The 23,754-nt window shown below is 40.1% G+C and overlaps 1 protein-coding gene across 1 annotated transcript in view; it reads right to left on the reverse strand.

Moving 5' to 3' along the window:
- RASEF (RAS and EF-hand domain containing) overlaps window positions 1–23,754 on the reverse strand; it is a 73,464-nt gene that overhangs the window by 43,232 nt on the left and 6,478 nt on the right. Inside the window, exon 2 of the mRNA XM_003782973.1 lies at window positions 104–250. Within this exon, the coding sequence (XP_003783021.1) occupies window positions 104–250 (147 nt within the window). The remainder of the gene's footprint in view (window positions 1–103; window positions 251–23,754) is intronic.

The following is a 23,754-nucleotide window of genomic DNA, read 5'->3' on the forward strand; positions in this document are numbered from 1 at the left end:
TACATCATAATGTGGTCATGCAGCTCACCCCACCGCCACCCCTGTCAGGGAGCAGGTTAAAGATGCGATCTATGTGCCACTGAGAAAGGAAAGACCCCAATACCTCTTCACTGCAATGGCCAGGTTTTCCATTTCTGTGCTTTGAAGTTTGATCTCACGGATAAAATTCTTTATAACATGTTCATATGGCTGAATTAGTCTTGGCTCTACGAGGTTGATGTTTTGATACAGAGTACTAACTTGTTCTTTTCTGCCAAAAAAAAAAAAAAAGTTAAATTAACTAAAACAATTAAAAAACAAAAAAGCCAACTGTATAGAATACTTTTAAGAAAGAAACATTAAGAAACAGGAAAGAAAAACCTGTGATTAATAAAATGATCCAGAAGGAAGGAAAGATAGCAGTCAGAAATACTGGTGCATTTTTCTCCACGTTAAAAATGGACGCCTTGAGGGCAGTGGAAATGCATCGGAAGGACCTGGAAGGGAAGGAATTTTTTGTCACTTCTGTTTTTTAAAAAGAAAGCTAAATAGGGCAGCGCCTGTGGCTCAAAGGAGTAGGGCTCTGGCCCCATATGTTGCAAGTGGGGGGTTCAAACCTACCCCCAGCCAAAAACTGCAAAAAAACCCAAAAAAGGTAAATAAATTTATAGAAAAGCTAGAAACATTAAACCAGTCACTTAATTCCATGTTTGGCCAATCCCTAATAAAATGTTTTAGCGTTTATGGTCACAAGAGCGGATATATACCTATTATTTTATAGTCAGTTAAAATTACTTTATATAAGTTCACATTTATATATGTATTTGCACTGCTGTTATTCACAATACTCAAGATACCAAATGTGTGGATTTTTTCCTCATATCAACCAATTCTCCAACTTTCTGGACACATCTGTGTATCTGACAATTCAGTTCAGTTCTGACAGTTAACTACCCTGAGTTAGCACTGACCCCACAGGCTAAGAGTTCAGTCCCACAAGTTTACCCCCACTTCAGACACCCATCATGAGTTCTAAGTTGCCACCTGCACTTCTGACCAACTGGCTATAAACCATGGGCTCCCATGATGTGTTCCTCAGGCTCTATGATTTGCTAAAACAGCTCACGGAACTCAGGAAAACACTTTAAATTACCAGTATATTATAAAGGACACAACTCAGGAACTGCCAAATGGACGAGATGCTTAGGGCAAGGGCAAGGTATAGGGCGGGTGTGGTGTGTGTCTCTGGGAACTCCACCCATGCCAGCCCAGAAACTCTCCAAACGCCATTGTTCAGGGGTTCTATGGAGGTTCTACTAAGTAGACATGGTAGATTAAATCACTGTCCACTGGTGGGTAACTCCGTCTTCGGCCCCTCTACCCTCCCCAGAGGTCAAGGGTGGGACTGAACATTTTAACCCTCTAATCATGTTTTGGCCCTTCTGTCAAGAAGCTCCCATCCTGAAGCTACCTAGGGGCCACCAGCCATCTCATTAAAGGACATTCTTATCATTCTGGACATTCCACTGGTTTTAGGAGCTGTATGCCAGGAACCTGGAACAAAGGAAAAATATTTTTCTTACTGTAGCTCAGTATTTATACCTCTTTACCTGTCATTTAATACCTTTTATTAAAAGATAAAAGTTTTCAGAGGCATTTCAAAAGAAAAAGTGACCAGATTGAGCAGCTGATCTTACAGAGGAATGGACCTAGTTGGTGAGGCTTAGCGGTGTCCTTGACTCACAGGTTAAGGGCTAATGCACTAAGAGAAACCTAGCACAGCTGACCAACAATGGACCCTTGATGTTTAATGAAGTCTGTGTAACTAATTGCTACTGAGGGGTGCTATCACCCTGTGTGGACTGAATAACCACACTGTTCCTCCCCATAGCAAAGCCTCTCTTGATCAGAAGGGCTGCATACTGGCCTCCTCAGAGGCCATGCAATCCAACCTTCCTTCTTCTGATCTGAGTAGAAAGGCCTGCTTGCTAGTATTTAACATAAGCTGTGACTGAGTTAGTAGCAGCACCTTTTTTTTTTAAACCAAAGAACATTTACACCAATGAAGTAAGAAATGCCAGGAATTTAGAGACTAGGGAATTCTTTAGGCCTGAGATGAAATCTCACCAGCATCACAGAATTTTATCGATTTCCATCACATGAGAAGTATTAGGGGATAGCTAATAACACAGGAAAGCTAATCACCTTCACATGCTGCCTTATTTAAAAATTACTTCCAATGTTTGGATAATTCTTACATTTGGCAATCTGCCTCTGATGATTTTGTACATACTTCCCCAAGAATGGAGAAAGTCTCCTGTCTCCTGCCCCTGACATGGAGAGATTACTCTTCTCTGGTGCTTATCCAAACTATTGGACAGGCCCGACAGGAGGGGGATCTTTTGCAGTATTAAACAGCCATCCACAGTGCCTAGTAATCCTAAAGTCTCAGCCATTGAAGACCCCTCAAATCCTGAGCACAGAATTCACACCCATCCACTCAATCAACATTCCCTGGGCATTTGCCCTGGTACTCTGTCAAAGGCAGCCTATTAAGAAGTTGCAGGGGAGCCGGGCACAGTGGCTCCTGCCTATAATCCTAGCACCCTGAGAGGCCAAGGCAGGTAGATTGCTTGAGCTCAAGAGTTCCAGACCAGCCTGAACAAGAGTGAGAATTCGTCTCTAAGTCTCTCAAACTAGCAGGGCACCATGGCAGGAACCTGTAGCACTAGCCACTTGGGAGGCTGAGACAAGAGTTACTTGAGCCCAACAGATTGAGGTTGCTGGGAGCTATGATGCCATGGCACTCTACCCAGGGCAACAGAGTAAGACTGTCTCAAAAAAAAAAAAAAACAATTTTACAAGAGCCTGAGAAAGAATAAGATAATCCAGACTTAGTACTTAAAAGGCATGCATGCAGCCATCTTCCAACTGCAACAGATGACAAAGATATATGATTTATCTATTTTTGTAATAAAAAAGTTCTCTTTAGGGTACTCACTACAGTCCACGTACTGTGCTAAGCAATTTGTACGTATCACATGTGAATGCTCACAACAATGCTATAAACCCATTTCTCAGATCAAGCAGGACTAAGACCCTCCTCTGGGCTCATTCCCCATTCATATATTGGAATCTTAACCCCCCAGTATTTCAAAATGTGGCTATGCTTGAAGATAGGGTCATTAAAGAGGTAAATGAATTAAAATGAAGTCTTTAGGGTGGGTTCTAATCCAATGTTGCTGGTGACTTTATAAAAAGAGGACATCTGAAGCCAGACACAGAGGGAAGGAAGAGCACATCAGACACAGAGACAGCTGTCTACAACCCTGGACCCAAGTTCAAGACTGTAACACTTGCTGCAGGACAGTCAGTCAGTCAAGAGACAAGACATTAGGGAAAGGAAAGTAACTTATACTCAGCCAGCAAACAGGAGCAGATGGTAGACTAATGTTCCCCATAACTATCTTAAGTTTGTATGTACTTGAGGCTCCTTTTTATGTTAAGGGAAGGGGTGGTCAGCTGGGCATCAGTGAGGGGAGGACTGTAAAACTTCTTTGCTCTTCTGGATGTTCTGTGAGTCATTACTGTGGCATTGTTCCTTGTGTGTGGACCATTTTGTCTAGTAGGAGTTGATTTTGGAACAGTCTTGGCTGTCACCTGTCTCCTAGCCTACAAGCAGAACTATGCGGGAACCTTTAACCTAAAGGATATCACTTCAGAGGGTCAGAAGCAAAACGGAGCTAATCCTGTTAAGCTCCCCTTTCACCATCAAAGACTCAGAAGAAACCAACACTGCCCACACCTTGACCTCAGACTTCTATCCTCCAGAATTGTGAGGAAATCACACTGCTGTTTAAGCCACCCAGTCTGTGATATTTGTTACTATGAATACCTAGGCTGTCCTAGCAAACACGTATTGTATAGTGCCTAAGGTTTCTCAGTGGGAGACCGGGGATTCAAACTCAGTCTCACGCTGCAGACCCCGTGACCAATGGTAGCATCAGACTGCTTCCCAAGGGTGTTAAACATCTGAATGCTGGTAGAAGAAACGGGACTCAAAATCATTCCCCAGACCTATGAAACACTCTAAAACATTAGGTACACATTATCTCTGAAGCCATATCATGGCCCCGCAGTATGTCCATGTGGCAAAACTCGCCCAGGTTTGCTCTTATAAATATAATGCTTGATCTGCGCGGAGGCCAATTATGATTCAAAATAATCTTTCAAGTGAAATATTAATTAACCTGCAGGAGTAAGTCACTTTTTTGGTGATGTGAGACACAGAAAATTGCACGATCATCCCTCCCACTGGAGCTGAGTACAAACACTGGTTGCAACAGGAAGAAATAATTATTAGAGAGCAGTAGGGGGAAAAATCTACTCTTCGGTTGTCCCATGTCATTCAATGAATCATTAACTTCTCTGCCTTTGCCATTTACTGGAATCAAAGCCTACAAACCTGTTCTTTAACAGAAATCTGACTGTCAGGGATGGTCATTAAGATCGTGTTACCTACAGTCCTTGTTTACTGGCTAACTGCAGAAAAAAATAAAATCTTCAGAAGTGGATGTCTCGGTAGATTCCCTCAACTTTCTAAAATGGGAAAGAAACATAATGATGCATAAATTCTCTCAGGTCATTTGCTGGTTCTGGAATTCATCACAAAGAATTTTAGGACTAGTTTACAGTGAACAATACAAGTAGATTAATGTCTGCCACTGACAAAAAATATGTTACATGGTTAAAGGTTGAGCCAGAGCTGCATAGATAACTCCACTATCCTTTTTATTATAAGGCAAATGGGGAGATTTGATTTCCCAGGAACCCTGGCTGGCTGGTAGGTTAGAGCCACATAACTACCATGTTTCCCTGAAAATAAGACCTACCCAAAAAATAAGTCCTAACAGGATTTCTATGCATTTGTTCAATATAAGCCCTACTCTAATAATAAGACCTAGTGATGGGTGTATACAGTGGGTATATAGTGGGTATACAGATACGATGCATAGCCACGTCATGCATTTCAGTGTAGAGAGGAAGACATCCCCTAAAAACAAGCCCTAGTGTGTCTTCTTGAGAAAAAATAAATATAAGACAGTGTCTTATTTTCAGGGAAACACAGTAGTTCTGGCAAAGGGAATGGGTGCAGAAATGGTGTGTGTTTGCCAAATCTATGCTTGGCCCCTAAAATCTTTGCATCCTTTGCAAGATCTTCAGCTCTTATTCTTTCCTTTTTCCCCCTTCTCATTTTTTCTCATTTTCTTACTCTGTCTCCTTCCCTCTCCCCCTTCTCCTCTCCTTCTCCTCCCTCACCCTCATAGCTAAAGTAAAGAACTCCAGGATGGCAAAGCCACACCATGGAATGTGCTGGGACTCCTGCACCATCACGTGTAGGGAAACTGCTCAGAAGAGCAACCTGACACATAAAAGAGAAATGCGTTCGTACTGCAGGAAGCCGCTAAGACCTGCGAGTCAGCGTTAAGGTCAGCTCAAGCTTGGAAAGTTGGCAATATAGTTTCCCGTTTTGATATTTTATCATCCTCTTCAAAATTAAAACACCTCCTTACCTCTTTACTTGATAGCTTCATACACTAAGTAATAAAACTTTTATGAGCAGGGTAAGTATTAACCACCACCACCCTCTCTCTTTAAAAAAGAACAAAAGACTATTCTGAAGCAATCAGCTATTCAAGCAGACATTTATGGAGCACCTTATCTAAGCAGCCCTGCTGATGACGCAAGCATTTGCATATACAATTCATGTAATTCTCACACTGACCCTGGGAAGGAGCTGTCCTTAGGATCCTCCTTATGGAGGAGACTGAGGCAGAGAGGGGTAAGTATCATTCTGGTGTTGGATCCAGGATTTCAACTCATTCTATCTGACTGTAGCATCTGGCTCTATAGGGATAAACCAGCTCTTTATGCCAAAAGTTAAGTGCTGAACTGGTCTTAAGGGTTCCCACGTACATACCTTCATTTAAGACAATGTCATGTAGATCTCTTTAAAAAATTACTTTGGAGAAGGTTATGTATTATTGCTACAAGGATTGTCTTCATTACAAAAGACTCCTTAAAAAAGCGTGACTAAAGTTAAACTGAGATAACCTTACCCCACTTAGTTTAACTAAAGCTATTTGGGGAAAGCCACTATGATGTGCAGTGGAGCACACCCCCACCTTCTAGCTCCTGCCCCGTCTGCCTATATTTGTGAAACTAGAGAACCACCTGGATTATTCTGAGAACTGTAACATAATGTACTTGGCCATCCTCACATTTGATCAAAAAAGCAAAAACAAAAAAAACAAACAAACAAGAAACCCGCTTCAACATAACAAGAAATAATACCTGGTCCCTCTGTTTACACCTGAAATGCTGTGTCTAGGCAGGCAGCAGAACACCTGGGGATCCTTCTACTTAGCAGAGCTGGTGCTTAGCATAGTTAGGTAAGCCTGACCCTCCAAGGGTGTAGTAGTCATTGGCCTCTCCTAGTACCCCCCGCTCCTGACATCAAAGATTAAACAGGCAGAAACTATACAACAGCCACCCACTGAACTCTGTTTTCTTCTGGGCCTGACCCACTTGGGCACATGTGAGTGCTCAGAGGGCTTGGAAGCACTTTGAATTCATTAAGACCCAGAGCCTCACCTAAGGCAAATACACTTGGACTCGTAAATAACATATAAACCTGTTTACAGGTGTACTTGACCAATACTAGTTAAAGATTAAGGGTCAAGTCATAAGCATTCATCAGTCAAGACAAAAACAGCCTCTACTTCTGTGCTGAGAGAGCCACCAATGCTAAAAATAATCTAATTTTTGTCTCAAAATACCAAAACTGTAATGCAATTAGAGAAAAATGTACCTTGAATTATCAACCAATTCTAGATGCTCAAAACCTACATCTATTTATCTTCTTGCTCAATAAATTATATGATGAATTGTGTGAGTGACAACAGTAATCACCGATGAAAAATTCACAACTTAAACTATTAAAATAATCCCTGGGAATCAGGCATCTTAAATAGTGAATATTCCTGCTGATGCTGAGATGGAAATTACATGTACTTGAAGAAAATACAGGGGTACTTAAGATGTAGAAAAGTTTTAAAGGGTCACACATTTTCATAAAATGCAACATTTTACTTAAAATATCATACATATATTTATGTTTGTGTATCAGTAATGCAATTAAGGCTGGTATTTAGAATGGCTAGATACCTATGATCTCTAGACACCCCTGGGAAACCGTCAAGTGCAGACATCTCTACTCCCTACTATAGAACAATGGCAATCCAGCAGGTTTATTAGGAAAATTGCCCTTAGATCTCAAGTCTTGCTGCTTTAAATTTTAAAACAGAGAGCTGAACTATTTATCTACTTATTCAAACTACATGTTATACAGAGGAAGTTTTTGCAGACAAAAGCAAATAGTATTAAATGTCAGTATCTTCATTTTATACTAACAAATGCTTCAAGAAAATTGATGCTAAGATCCTAATAACTGAGCATAAGAAACTGAAGTACATGTGCCATTCAAGGCACAATAGGTGATTCTGGAAATAAAATGCTAAGAAGCAGGCTGAGTTCCAACCTGCCTAACTGGAAGGAAGCTCACACTTGATTGGACTGTCCTGGAAAGATTACGTAGGAGACTCTCTGACAGCACAGTTAGGTAAGTCTAACCCTCTCAGGGTAATTACCCAACACATGTATAGATATTAACTAGGCAGAAAGCCTGGACAGGGGGCTGGAGTGTCCTGCTCCAGGCATCAATAACCATAGGTTGTGCAAAGCCGCAGGAAGAGGGAGCTGGGGCTGGCAGAGGAGCCTCCCATTTTCCAGATGGGGTTAGAGACCTCAGCAGGAGCCAGATGAATATACTGAGCCTGAAAGCACAGTAAAGACCCAGGGAAGAGGGAGGGTGGAGGGTGGAAAGACAGGGAAAGATCTAAAGCAAGAGGTGACATAACCGAGTTTGCATCTTCACACAGTTTTGGCTGGAGCACAGAATTAAAGAAAGGATTCTGAAATACATTTTCAGAGATAAAGATCAAATTAAGGCCATTACCATTTAATCTGGAAATATGAAACTTCATTTGTCATCAGCTTCTTCTTGACTATAGAACTAGTAAAATTACGAATAGTTACAATTGATGGTATAATTATTCCTCTTTTGGGGTAAGAATAAGGAATATTTTCTTATTAATGTAGTATCAGTTGACCATTTTAGATGCCCCAAATGAACCACACTATCATTTAGTTAAGTACAAAAGCTTAAACTTTTCCTCTCACACAAGCAAAAATTGATCTCTTTAAAATATACATGGATGGAGCTGGAACATATTCTTCTTAGCAAGGTATCTCAAGAATGGAAGAAAAAGTATCCAATGTACTTAGCCCTACTATGAAACCAAGTTATAGCTTTCATAAAGCTATAACCCAATTATAACCCAATAATATGGGGAAAGGAGATTGGGGGGGAGGGAGGATGGATGGAGGGAGGGTAACTGGTGGGACCATGCCTACAGTGCATCTTACAAGGGTACATGTGAAACTTACTAAATGTAGAATATCAATGTCTTAACACAATAACTAAGAAAATGCCATGAAGGAATGTTAACCAGTTTGATGAACATATTTCAAAATGTATATAAAACCAGCACATTGTACCCCATGATTGAATTAATGTACACAGCTATAATTTAATTAAAAAAAAAAATATATATATATATATACTTTCATTACATAGTATGCATACTTCCAGAATAAACGCCAATTAACTAGGAAAAAAAATTCCACGGGCCACATTCAGCTATGTTGCTGGAACAGGGAACATTACTTCTCTTTCTAAAGGTCAAGTTTTGCTTTCTAGACAAGATGGTCTCTGCCCACCAACAGAGCTGCCTTTGATTGGCAGTGATTCCAATCTGTATTCTCAAAATAGGTCTCTCCCTTCACTAACTCAGCTATAGGATGACTATCCGGCCCTCCGTTCTAGAGAAAATCAACAACGCTCTCTTCAAGTTGGCCCCTGCAGACAGCTGGCTTGGAGAGAACCTGGGTTTCCCTGACCTCCATTTTGCAGCTATTTGATCAGAGGAGGATGTGGCCCAGGCATTAAATCACCAACGTCTCATCCAGGGCCTTGTCCCCAAATCTTTCCTAAAGATAAAATTCCTTCTGGATTCATATTACCCTAAAAAATATTTGACTTATATAAGTACTTATTTAGGTAACATTTAAAAGGTTTTAAAATGGACGTTTTCTGGAAGATGAGAGCGTTAACTAAATCCATTCAATTCAATGTCTAGAAAACAATTCAGAATGTAAAACTGCTTCCTATTTACAATCACTGGCATTTGGTTACTGGGAGACTCACCAATGGAGGCAGGAAGACGGAAACAGCAAGAGGTATGATGCTGAAGGTTTAGAGAAGGTACAGCCTCAAAACAGCCAAGGACTTCTAAAATCATAAATGAATAGTACGCAGGGCAAGTGGAATGGTCTGGGTGAATTTCAAATGCTTCCCGCACCACATCTAAGCTATATGACCCAGTGAAAAATATCTAACCTCTTGAGCTTCAGTTTCCACCATAAAGTGAGTATAATAATGAAACCCACGTATAGGGTTGTTGTGAGGACACACACCTAATAAAGCACATTGGGGACAGCATAAGGTACATCGGGGGTAACTAGTAAGTGTCAGTCATTGCCTCAATCTGTTTTTATTCTTGACTCCACAACTGAGTTAAACACAGGTCGGTGGCTGTCTCCTGCCTGTGTCCCTGTGGTGTTTTGGAAAAAGTGTTAACTGGAAGAAGGTCATATGTACCAAAGCCCCATGGACAGAAAGGTCTTATGGGTGCCAGTTCTCTGGAAACAGAAAAAAAGAGAATTAGGTCATGCCCAAAATCAGGTTTTAGTAAATCTTTTCTGTAAAACACTAGGGAGAAGACAGCTTAGGCTTTGTGGGCCATATCCTCTCTGTTATAACTACTCATCTCCATCACTGTAGAGTGAAAGTATCCCTAGACAGTACTTAAACAAAGGAGCTTAGTGTTCCCAATAAAACTTTATTTGCACAATCAGATAGAGGGCCAAAAGGATTGTGTTTTGCTGACCCCCAAAACAGTCTACTAACAAAAGGCCCTCAGCATAGCAATGCAGACCTCACTGTTCCATACCTAAGAAGACAGGCTTTTCTTCACATCCTGGCCCTAGATCCAGATCAATTTTTTCATATACATAAGTTCATTCTGTCAATATCACATTATCAATGTGCTACATATGTGTGTCTATAATGTAGGAATATGCACCTCTTTATGTAAGAGCACTTACCTTGCAATGTACCTTTAATCTTATAGTTCTTTTCTGCCAACTTCCCTTGAGTCAAGCTAAACGTCTGCATAATCTAGTAATATTAGTGTAAGTGAGTACGTTATAGTTATTTTTCACTGAAAAAGTTTTTATTCTGGCAAGACAGACAGGGGTTGGGGAGAAAATAAAGAATGGAGTCAGTTTCAATGTAAGATTGCCTTTTCAACATCTGTTGCCTTTCCAGGATTGCCTAAGAGCAAACTGTCCTCTTTAAAATGTATGCAGAATCTCCCTTTTAATCACAAAGCTACATTGCTATTAAATGTTATTAAACTATGTACTAAGTTATTAACAGGTGCATTAAAACAAGCCGGGGCGAGTTTGGTGAGTCGTCACTTTCACCTAGTAGCGTGTGAGGCAGCCTTGCAATGAAAAGACTTAGCCTTGATATGTGGCTAAATCAGGAGATGATCTGTGATACTAAACCCACCTCTCCTTTCCTGACCCTTTCCAGGCACAGTGTAACTAAGACACTGCTTTCAGGACCAGGTAACAGAGTACCCACTGATAAAACAAATTAAGGCTGGACAAGAGAAGCCGAAGACAGATAACTCCTTTAGAGCTCAAATGGGGCTGGAGAAAGATCGGAGGCAGCAGCTTCTGCTGGCCACCTGGAGAATCAGCCAGTTGTGGACTGGCTCTGCAAGTTGTACGATGCTATCAGGCAGCTGTGTGGTCCAATTAATGGGGATTCACTAGCTCAGAGCATGTGAAATTGGTATAAAAAACAGAAGTTGGACAGTCCTGCCATACAGCAATAAAGAATAACTGGAATGCTCTTGCTATGATGATTTAACCTTCTCCTTTTTTTTTTTTTTTTTGGTATATTTAAAATGTATAGTTATTTCACTGAATGGCAATGCTTTTATATTTTGCAATAAAACCTTTTGATGGCAATGCCCTCAAAAAACAAACAAAACAGATGCAGGCTTAATAAAAAGTTGAGTACTCAATTTCCTTTCCTTGAGAACATTGATAAATGTCTAACTATTCAAAATGTTTGGCTATCATAACCAAGAGAGGCCTAAGGAGATATGACAACTGAATGTAATATCCTGAATGGGATGCTGGAACAAAAAAGGGGGGGACATGAAGGAAAAGTTGAGGACATATGAGTAAAATAAGGACTTCTATCAATATCAGTTCGTTAATTTTTAACAAATGTACTGCTCCAAAGCAAGACATTAATCCTAGGAGAAAGTGGGCGCAGGTTATATAGGAACTCTGTGCTTCCTTCCCAATTTTTCTTTAAATTTAAACCATTCATTAAAAAAAGTTATGTTTATGTAAAAGAAAAATAAAACTTGTCAACATTTATCAACCACCATGGAAATTATCAATCACCTGAAAACCAGAAGATACAAATCTCCTAAAGAAGTAACAGAATAAATACATCTTTTAAGAAACCTGTATTCAGAGCCTATGATTTTACAGACGTTTCTACGAAGGTTCGTTTATATATTACCTGTGAAGTATGACTTACCGAGGAATCAAGAAACTGTTCTAAACTAATTTTGCATAGTTTTGATTTCAAAGTTGTATTGTATAAAGGCAAACAGAAAAGCACTAGCTGGTGAAGTCATCTCCATTAGCAGAGAAAGCACTTATCCAAGGTCAATGAGGTTAGTTTTCAATCAGCAACATGAGACTTCAAATAGAATCAGTGGTGTCAACTCCAATCATGGTTTGCTTTTTTCCAACCACTGAATGAAATCAAAGTTAAAGCTTTTGCAAGTTCATCTGGTCGAAGATAAAATGCCCAATCTTTGTATAACTGCTATTATAAATCCAGTGAAAAATTAAAAGAAGATTGTGGTAAAAATTCTACTTTTACTAAATTAGGAAATCTGTGAAGTAGAAATGCACCAGAAAAATAGTCACGTAGTTTAATCCAAACACACTCTGACATTCTGCCTCTGACTTTTATTTTACATGAAATAAAAGCTGTAGCTATCAAAATTTCCAATATATTTACACACATGATTATATTATCTAAACTAAGCATTTTTGTGATAGTCACTTACTCTCTTTGCGGCCTATCATCCTTCAGGTTTTGGAACTGTTTGAACCTTTGAAGAGCTCCTAAATGTCTTATGTTTCATCACATTTTGTCCCAATTCAGTAGGAAAATCTTAATCATCTTACCCAACAATAGGAGCTATAAAAGCTACCATCAGTTTATTAAGCTCTCAGCAGATTGAAATTAGTTGAAAACATGAAGACACTAAGAAACTAAACAGATTAAATGAGGAGAGCTCAAATGTACAAATTTAATTCTGAGATTCTGTAATTATTAGTCTCAATGTCTAAATTCATAGGAAAAATCTTTTGTTGGGCTTTTCTTTAATTGATGAAATGTATATTCTGAGACGGAAAAGAATAGACTGAGAAGTCCTACGATTTCAGAGCATCTAAGTATGGGGAAATAGTTAAATCATAAATGAAGATAAAATACTTCACAAGTCTTACCTTGTAAAAGTAAGAAAATTTGTCAAGGAAAATACTTTCAAAGGAACTAAAGACATAGAACTTGTGACAATCAGATAATTATAGACTCAAATATTCATATGTTAATATTTATACATGTCAATTTAAAATAAGAAAGATTTTAATTTTGTCAATTAAAATCAAAAAAGAAAAAAAACTGAGAATATCCTCCACTTATCAGAATTTGCCCTATACTGATATTTCAGCACCTGGGTATTAAAAATACTAAAATATGTTCAGGGTATCCAACCAGACCATTTGAGGACTGGTTTGCTTATTTGTGGTGATGGATATTGTGAAAAGTATGCACAGCTCATCAGCTTTCATTAGTGTTTGTGTATGACCCTTATTCTCCCAATGTGTGGCAAAAAAAAGGTTGGCTATCCCTGATACCTAGAAGAGTCAACTGCTGTCAACAATTTCAAATTTTATAACCATAAAATGTAACTCTAAAGAAACTACAAGCAATATTAGGGAAGAAGTAAAATATAACAAAACCATATTGAGAGAAGATATATTCTTCAGGAAAGTATCAGTGCTTATGGCATTAGAGACTGATACAGGTAATTAACTGATTAAAATACTTAAATATGGGCTCAGCACCTGTGGCTCAAGTGGCTAAGGCACCAGCCACATACACCTAAGGTGTTGGTTTCGAATCCAGCCCGGGCCCACCAAACAACAATGACGGCTGTAACCAAAAAATAGCCGGGCATTGTGGCAGGCGCCTGTGGTCCCAGCTACTTGGGAGGCTGAGGCAGGAGACTCGCTTGAGCCCAGGAGTTGGAGGTTGCTGTGAGCTGTGATGCCACAGCACTCTACCTAGGGTGACAGCTTGAGGCTCTGTCTCAAAAAAAAAAAAAAATACTTAAATATGTTCTAGTACTAACTATTCTGCTTATGTAATTTTTAATGTTCATAAAACTGATATGAAGATTCTCTTTGCTTTAATAGACAAACTTTTTATTTGTTTTAGAAACTTTTTTAAACTTGAGTAGAACTACTTTATTGGACTACTTATATAATAAAGGAATTTGTCACACAGAATAGTATTTCAAAAAAATGATATAACTTAAAGAAGAGTAGTTCTTTCTCCTCATTTTATTCTCAAACAAGTCCTGCTCTGGGGAATCAACTCTAGGTCCACTCTGCTTTCCTATTTTACCTCCTCCACCCTCTCCCATTCTTAGGTGCTCAATGTCTTCGAGTATTCTTCATGGAGACACAATACCTACTTTTCAACAAAGGAGAAAGAATCCAGATGAAACATGTTATTTTGGCTGATTTCACATCATCCCATCCTTTAACAATTTTTTCCCAATTTTTGAGACTGAAAAAGATTGAGAAACAGATTCATCTCTTGCTAATTATAGTACAGTTTTAATACCAGTCTCTGATCAAAATCTAAACCTTTCCTAATTCTTATCTAGAAACCAAAACCTGCACATCAGTCAAGGCTCTCCTGAGAGTTGCCTCCACCAGAAGTCTGGACTCCTCCAGGCACCGGAAATCCCTCCCTCAGATCCCTGCCACACTTCATCTGAGTTCTGTGCACTGAATTTTCTTTAAATGGTTTCACCATCCCTGTTATCCTATCAGTCTCTCAACTTTCACAGCATCCAGCCCCAGAGGCCTGGCCTGCATTAATGAATGAATAAGGCTGGAGGCCTGGAGGCCTCAGTGTGACCTGGAACGGAGATGGGAAAGTTTTGTTCTGGGCCCAAGGCGGGCTCAGAATTCCCTCAAAGAGGATAAAGAGGACACAGGTGGGAAGGAGTGAGCAGGTGAGTCTCATGGGCACAGGGTCAGCAGGGGATGAAGTGCAGGAAACCTGCCTGCCCGCTAACAGGGGTTCCCTTGCACCCCCCAACACGCGGCTGCCTTCTCCACTGATTTTTCCCTTTTCTTCTTTCACATGGCTTCCAGCGGAGATGCACCCAGTATCTACCACATAACCACACTAGTAACGCTGAAAAGAGTGCAAATTTTTAACAAGAAACCATTCTGCCATGCTTTGGAATTAATATTTCTAATAATAGAGGCCCCTTCGTTTCCTTCCACCTCAGATTTATGTGTTTTGCAGGTTGAGGTTGCTGAAATCTGAATTCCTGGTGAACGGCTAAACCAACGTTTTTTTGTTTGTTTGTTTGTTTGTTTGTTTTTTTTGGGGGGGGTTGTAGTTTTTGGCCAGAGCTGGGTTTGAACCCATCACCTCCGGTATACGGGGCCAGCACCCTACTCCTTTGAGCCACAGGCGCTGCCCAAAACCAACGGTTTCAATCCTGAATATATTTTAAATATGGGTGCACTTTTAACAACAATAAAAAAAGTTGTATTTCTTTGCAATATGAGTTCCAAAAACATAAATTATGTGATTTCATATATATAAACTCCCACTTAAAATGTTGCCTACATAGATAACCCCCTAACAGCTTCTACAAAATAAGAATTTGCTTGCCATTCTAAAATCTCCAAATGATTTCTTAATAGACTTCAGAATCATGAGTACCAATGAAGAGGGCATTTTCTCCCCCAAATCACTGCATTTTAGAATATAAGTGCATTCTACTTGTTCACTCAACAGCAAATATATTTCCTGAATTAGCATTTATTATATATTTGAATACCTACCACTAATTATTAAATGGCTGGCATTTAAAGCTAAATTATTATTAGTATGATGGAAAGATAATTGTTTGGTACCTAAGCTATTATAGTCACATTTTTTTCAACAGTTTAACAAATCTTATGTTTGAGGTATAGATGATACAGGCAAGAAAATTGTTGGAAGTTGTACACGAGCTACTCTTGACTTTTTAAAAAGCCTCCTTCAAAGGTCACATGAATTTGGTCTGAAAGATCATGTAATTAAGCAAGAAATTCCTTTCTATGACCATGCCTTTGAATTATCTTAAAATGATTTTTAGGCATGGCACTGTGTTTAGTTAATGTAAAAAAGTCATAGAAAGATTTTTTTTAACCTACTTTAAGAATGATTGATTTTTATCTACCTACCTTGCTACCTAATTTGCAAACACAAAGATAAATCACAGTATTCCAGTCTGTTTTATGCAAAAATATAAAAATGGACCCCAAGTATCAAACTAAAGAAACATTAGTTATAGAGATTTTATTATAGATTTTCTTGAACACATTTCCCCTTTGAAGTAAAATGCCAGTGATACCTCTAATTTGACAACTCAATAGTTAAGACCCTTTGAAAGGCCCCTGGCCTCACTCAGTGGTGTCTGGGCTAGATTTTCCACAAGGCAGAAGCTTCCCGAGACAGACCCCACTGCCCATTATGTGTTCACTGCTCTGCTTTCCCGCCATCCTGCTGGAAAGTTTAATTACTTTTTCATTTGATTTTCTGCACAACCCAAAGGGTGAGTTCCTAGAATGTGCTTGAAAAAGCAAATGGCCAAAAATCTTATTAAAATCTGACCTTTTCACATTAAACAAGGGATCAGTAGTCCTGAAACCAGTCCACTTTTAAGCTCACAGAACCACAGCTCACTAAGAGAGCAAATAACCTTCAGATTTGCAAACACTGTCTGCCAAAGGAATCAGACCTCAGCCTCCCAGAAGAGGTAGGAAAAGGAAAACCAGTCTTCCTTAATTGAGTCATCACTGTAACTCACTGCTTCATCTGATAATGAGAAAGCAATTTCAGTGAGCTGTTGTATGTACATTTATCTCCGTTTATATTTTTCATCCCAAACCTTTAGCATTCCCTGGGTTTCCAGTTCCTTGTGGTCTGAGCTGCCACTCCTCTCTTGCCAGCCTGGATAACAGTCCCTCTGGGCTACAAAACTGGTGAAAAGCTACCAACAAAATAGAAATAATTTGTTGCTTTACATGCAAGTACTAAAGAAAAAAGCTGTAATAAAGTTACTGTGGCTCGGCGCCTGTGGCTCAAGCGGCTAAGGCACCAGCCACGTACACCTAAGGTGGAGGGTTCGAATCCCCAGCCCGGCCCGCCAAACCACAATGACGGCTGCAACCAAAAAATGGCCAGGCGCTGTGGCGGGTGCCTGTGGTCCCAGCTACTTGGGAGGCTGAGGCAGGAGACTCGCTTGAGCCCAGGAGTTAGAGGTTGCTGTGAGCTGTGATGCCATGGCACTCTACCTAGGGTGAGAGCTTGAGGCTCCGTCTCAAAAAATAAATAAATAAAAATAAAAATAAAGTTATTGTAACAATTCTCTTGAGTGGACCGAGAATCCACAAAGCAGTAGTATTTGCCTACCTCTGTGTACAGTTTTTGAAGCATTCCCCCAAGACTGAAAAAAAAAAAAAAGAGGATTAAAAATAATTTCAGTGACCAACTATCAGCTGGGAGCCCAAGACACAAGATGCCACCCTTTCAGTGTGAGCCAGCCCCCCACCAGACACCTACTTCTTACCTGTATGCAAAATAATATTATGGTTTCACATGGATAAAGCATGTAAAATAATATCTACAGTTTAGGCTTATCTTTCCAAATAGCCCAATTTCTACAAAGATAACTTAGAACTAGAGTATTTACTTGAGGAACTTTCCATACAAACAATTTTAGAAAGATTTAACATATGACTAAAAACGGAAAAGGAGTAAAACTGCAAAAAAAAAACAATAATAATTTCAAAAGTATGGCAGCCCTGCAACTATCTGAAATTCAGGTGCCTGTCACAAAGAAGAATCCATAAGAAGGCTGTAGTCAGGGGGTGGGGGGGAAGCCTGTAAGACACCCCCTGCTTTAGTATAGAAATGAGCTATTCCAACTAGGGTTCAAAACTACAATTCTAATATATTTGATAATTTGTTTTCCAAATCTTCAACAGATAAAGGTACCCGGGAAGGAAATACCGACAATACTAAGACGTTACCTGGCAGCCTGACAGTTAAGAACAGAAAAACTACTGTAGCTCAAAAAGCCAAGCTGAACCACCAGTTCTGAAGATACCACCATAATACAGCCCAGGATAAAACGAGACCTCACAGTACCGACCCCAAGTTAGCAAGGAAAGCTGAAAGGATTTTGCGAGCAACGCACTACACACGTCCATTTGCTTCCGAACCTGGTGACAGACGCTCACTGTGGCACCACGTGCAACAGGCACAATGTAGAAATTACCCAAATGGCCATTAGTAGCAAACTATATAAATAAACTGTGGGATACTCTACAGCAATGAAGAAGCTCTAAACGACAAGCTCACAAACATGTTAAGTAAAAGAAGCCGAATGCATTATGGGAACCCGCATATGGAAAGTTAAAAAAGAAAAAAAAAAACAGGCAAAGAATAATAACTTACCCTGGGATGTGGGAGAAGGCTGGGTGGTAACTGGAAGCAAAGGTGGCCACATCCCCCTTCTCATTGCCCCAGCAGAGTGTAGTGCACAGCCGTATCGCCTAGGCATGGGCTTTAGTGGGTTTGGGCTCGGGCCCGGGAGTCTGAATTTCTGTAGTTCTAGAAACACTCCCAGCTGTTGCCAATGCTGCTGGTCTAAGATCCCTGACTAGCAAAGCCTGAGAAAAGACGTGATTTAAATCCAGGGCCCGCTGAGCTCCTGGGAACTGAACTAAAGAACGAAGCTAGCGCCTCTCTTGCGGCTGAGTTTTAGGAACGGGTGGACCTTCTGGGCTTCTTCTCATATCCCTGTTAGCAAGCACCTATGCAGGGACAAAAACTAGTAGTTGGGGAAGCAGGATAAGAACCCATTCCGTTCCTTACTAAAATCACCTATGGACTTCTTGGCACAATGCCTTAGTTTCACAGAGTACTTACAGAAGGGAGGGAGGGAAAGGAGGAGAAGGAAGGACTGAAAGAAAAGAGGCAGCAAGCAAGCGGTGAGTTTGCCGGGATAGTCAGCAACCTAAAACGCTGGCGCGGCTTGCCAGATGGCTGTGGCCACTTAAATCTAGGCTCTCTCTTTTGTGAAGTGCTCAGTTGGGTATCGTGAATATTTTCATGAAGAGTGGTTTGTAGGATAAGGCTGGAGGGGTAAAAACAAGGATACACAATGAGCACTCTTCTCCCAAGGGTGCATCTCAGAGTCAGGGCAAACCTTTTCTTGGCAGAAAGTTCAATGTTAATAACTGTACAGTTGCTCAGTAATTTGGGAAGTTTTTGGAGTGTTTAGGCGTGCGGTAGGGGTACAGGAGAAATACATGTGTAGGGATTTTTTTCAGATTCAAATCATCTGAAATTTTTCTGTTTATATGTGTTATACGCTGGAAGCATTCAAAACTGTTCTCTGATCTTTTTTAAACTGATTCACACAACCTAGTCAAAAACTAATCTCAAAAACTGAGAATATCTGAAAAAGTTTCTCAGTGGCCATAATAGTGAATTATATCTGTCGACTTGGCTAGGTGACGGTACCCAGACATTTGGTCAAACATACCTGGATGTTGCTATGAAGGCATTTCGTATGTGAGGTTAACATTTAAATCAGTGGTCTTTAAGTAAAGCAGATTCCTAACATAATGCATGTAGGTGGGCCTCATCCAAACAGTGAAGACTTCTATTGATCAAAGACTGACTTCCCCTAAGGAAGATGGAATTCTGCCTGCAGAATCTTTTTGCTGGAACTACGATCACAACTCTTCCCTGGGTCTCCAGCCTGCCATCCTACCCTGCAGAGTTTGGATTTGACTCCATAATCACACAAGCCAATTCCTTAAAATAAATCTCTCTCTTTCTATGCATGTATGATCCATACATAATAAATATTGCGGGTGTCCATAAAGTTCATGTGCAATTTACTACATTAAACTATTTTAAATTGCACATGACCTTTATGGGCACCCTGTATGTGTATATGTATTATACATGTGTGCATGTATATACATGTATGCACACACACATCTATCTTATTGGTCTCTCTCTGGAGAACTCTAATACAAATGGCTCCAATCACTGAACTTTCATTGGGACTAATCAGTGTTATCAGACGTACCAGCTTCACGGTGAATATATGCACTCACTGGTGAAAGAGTTAAAGCACTTTGTTGCTGATAAGAACTTAAGAAGTTTTAATTTTAAATATCATTCCACAGAGTAGGACACCTTCCAGGTGCTTGTGTATCTGATCATATTTTAACTCAAGCAGGGTCATCAGGACTCTCATGACCTGAAAGGCTTGTGGACTTTTGTAGACTAACAACAGACTATTAACCCAAAGACATCTCGTTCACTGTACCCTCTAAGGAGAGAGGCAATGCATTATTCTTATAAACGAAAGACTAATATGAAGCCTCAAATCTGTATACACAAAATCGAACTAATGTTCATTTCTGTCTTTGTGCCTTGCTGGATATTCCGTGATTCCATAATGGAGGTCCCAGTAGCATCAGTTACCATTTCACAGTCAACAGGTGACTTATGCTAACGTGGAAGTGACTCTGCCCAGTGTGTTAGTAACGCTTCATGTCCCTAGGTATCAGCCACTGAACACAAGTCCGTTAACACAGCTGCCTGCAGCAGGCTGCAGAATGCTGGACATGGTGCCCTCCTACCCTGTGGTCTTATTCCTGGCAGCGACTGTCCACATGCTCTGTCCAGGTCCTCTTAGATTTTTTTGCATTTTGTCCTTGTCCCCATTAACTAAGAAATCAGAACCCATACAACTCCTTCCATGAAGCTTCCTTCACCTTTGAAAATAATTAAACTGCAAAATCCTTTATTTTCATTTTCTAAAACATCTACAGATATATTCTGGACTGTTGCCTTTCAATAGCTATTAAAAATCTAACATGATTTTTTATTGTGTTAGTATCTTAGTAGAATTCTTGCTGCTTATTTGAGTCTTCCGGTTATAGAGTTGTAGACACTGAATGGTCTGTACCAGCTCAAATTTTTTTTTTTTTTTTTTTTTTGGTTCCCATACCCTGTGTGTTTGTGGAACATTAGGTTTTTCTGGAAGGCATATACTATGTTAGAGGAGAAATGCCTGCAGTGTAATACATTTATCAGCATCCCTGAGCTCACCTTATCTGCCCGTCTAAAGTACATGCTACGCCAACAGATCCCCAAGGAGGAAAAATAAAAGTATTTTGCACCACAAACACTAACACTAGCATATACCATGTCTGTCAGAAAACAAGACATAGGAATGTCCTAAAACATGGATCTTCTAGATAAATATGGACCAACTCTTTGCAAATTCTTACACCTTATCCCCAAGTACACAATAACTCTTATCTATAGAAACAAGAATTACAAGTGTCTATGAACATAAGGGGACGAACGCGGATAGTCCACCATGCCTAAGCAAATGGGCAACTCACCAGCAAACCTGCCTACATCCTCCCAAAGCCCATCTACCCTTGGGCCACGTAGCTACAGGCAGCCAACAATAGGTGATATTTTCACCACTACATTCAGATTTCAGAATGAAGAACTCCTTTTGTACTTTTTTGCTCTTGATTTAAAAAACATTCTTGGTCAAAGATACAAGAGTATAATAAAGTGGCCGCTTGAGCCTGCTCCGTAATTCTGTCATCGTGAAAGATCACAAAGAGGAATCGAGGCTGAACAGTCCCATAAGATGTCCCAAAACTAACTTTCAAAAATTGAAATCGAAGAGAGTAGCTGCTCATGCTGTGGGTGTGTAGTGGGAGGAAGCTTCAGAACAAGACATTATCTCAAGTGTTTCTGTTCGGTCGCCCAAAAATAAAAGACAAGGCCAGACAGATGCAACACATTTAAGGAGAAAGGTTGACAGAACCTATGTTTGGGAGTGCTCCAAAAATAAGGAAATAAATAAAAATAAAAAAGACACACAGCTTTTGTAGCTCTTCAAATTTCTTATCCATGCAAAACAATTTCTGCCTGAAGAACAAAGTATTCCAACAATGTAAGAAAATAACACTGCAATGTGAGAAAAATGACCTCTCTTAACTAAACTCCTCTAATTTTAATCACAAATCATTCCATTCCAGTTGATTTTTTGTATGTCTTAAAAACTGTGATAATCAAGTATGTCCAGCTTCAAATGAAGAGAAAGAAAAACCTTGGGGTAAATGGTATTCAGGACATCTCAATGCATTCAGAGCTCAGCCCTCTTTCTCCAAGACACACCCGTCATGGCAGCCTAAGCTTGGAGGTGGTAATTATTATACACCAACATTTGTTGAGTCTTAACAAGATTAACTGTGAACGTGTAATAACACCCAAGAGCAAACGAGAAAGTACAGACAGACTATTTGGGGTCAAAATACTATCCCACAAACTTGAAAGAGAAAGAAATGACACCATTAAAATTCTAAGTTAGAGTGCCATGAAACCGCATGCTCCGATCAACAAGGATCTTCGCAATGAGATCAGACCTGACACTTGAATTTCCCAAGGCACATTCATTCATAGGTAGGAAACACAGGTTGCACACTGTAAATGATGTCTTTCCTACCTATAATAGCCTCTGGCATACTCTATGCTTCTAGTGTATACAAAATTGGAAATTTCCACTGAAAATCCAGCATTGCTGAGAACCATGGAACTATACCCTGCACCCAGCAGCTGTCCCCCCAGCAATGGAGCAGAGGCTCTTACTTGCCATAGACTCCATGTCATTGGGTCAATGTTACCTTAGAGGCTTTGGAGGCCTCTAAGTGAGCCCTCCTCTATTACAGCAAGTTACAACAGTCACAGCCCACAGGGTGGTAAGGGAGCTTGGAAATCACCTGACAGGAGCCTGAAGTCTCTCTCCAGGAAGCTGTTTCACACTTAGGAAAGAGAGAGTTCTAGCATGCTTTGGCCTTGCTGGGGAAGGCATAAAGGTGTCACATAGCTGGTCTGCTTGATTTCAGACCACCAGTGAGAGCCAGACCCATCCACCTCGTGATTCTTCCCACTTTACACACTCGTTGGTGTCATCTGCCTTCTGGACACAAAGAAACTGACCAGGAAATTTCAATTCGTGGCAGGATACAATTTGCATGCACTCAGAGCCTGGTACAGTCCTGGGCACACAGCGGGCACAAAGTGTTATTTGTTAAGTGAAGGACCCAACGAATGAATGAAAAACATAAGAAAAAGGTAAGAAGAATTTCTTCTGTGGGAAAACAACGAAGATATCCCTTGATGAACTTCCACAGTATCATGCTCTCAGTTTAAATGATAGAGGAGGTCAGTACACAATGAAAGATGAGAGAATAATGTTTTCAAACCTATGTAGCTCTTGATGATTTCAAGTCCTTGAGAAGAGTATTTTTTAGACTTGATTAACATGTAGACATTATGAGGTCAGATAATCAAGTTTGCAAATTCATCCTAGAATAAGTGCTACATACCTCACTGCTGAATATCACCACAGTCACCTTCCAAGTACTCCCCTTGGGAAGCTGTGCACCAATGCCAGCGCCTAGTCCACCCTTCAAAGCACTCTTAAGAGGACAGCTCTGATGGCCATTCCAGAAAAGAGTTCCAAAATTGCTTTGAAGGGTAGACAAGGCGCTGGCATCAATGCATAGCTTCCCCAAGGGAGTACTTCAAAGTTGACCACAATGATATTTAGCAATGTGGTAAAGAGCACTTTTTCTAGGATGAGTTTATGAACTTAATTATCTGCCTGGAATTAAAGAAAATATATCTTATGAATTTCAGAGTTGATTTGAACATTATTTGTATCACATTATTTATGAACAAAAACAGATACAAACTACCTATACTCAGCTTTGAAATATTTATAAAACCAACAAAAATTTACAACATCAATGGAATCAGAATTGGCAATAATTGGCTCAAATGACAGAGTGTGTAGTTTCACTGAAACTAAACCTCCCCAGCCAATGTCATCATGCCAGCTCACACGTGGCTCTTTTGAAGACACTACTGTGGGCTCGGCGCCTATAGCTCAACCAGCTAAGGCGCCAGCCACGTACACCTAAGGTGGCGGGTTCGAATCCCCAGCCCGGACC

The sequence above is a fragment of the Otolemur garnettii genome, unplaced genomic scaffold (genome assembly GCF_000181295.1).
Source record: "Otolemur garnettii isolate 467f Iridium unplaced genomic scaffold, OtoGar3 scaffold00006, whole genome shotgun sequence".
NCBI lineage: Eukaryota > Metazoa > Chordata > Mammalia > Primates > Galagidae > Otolemur > Otolemur garnettii.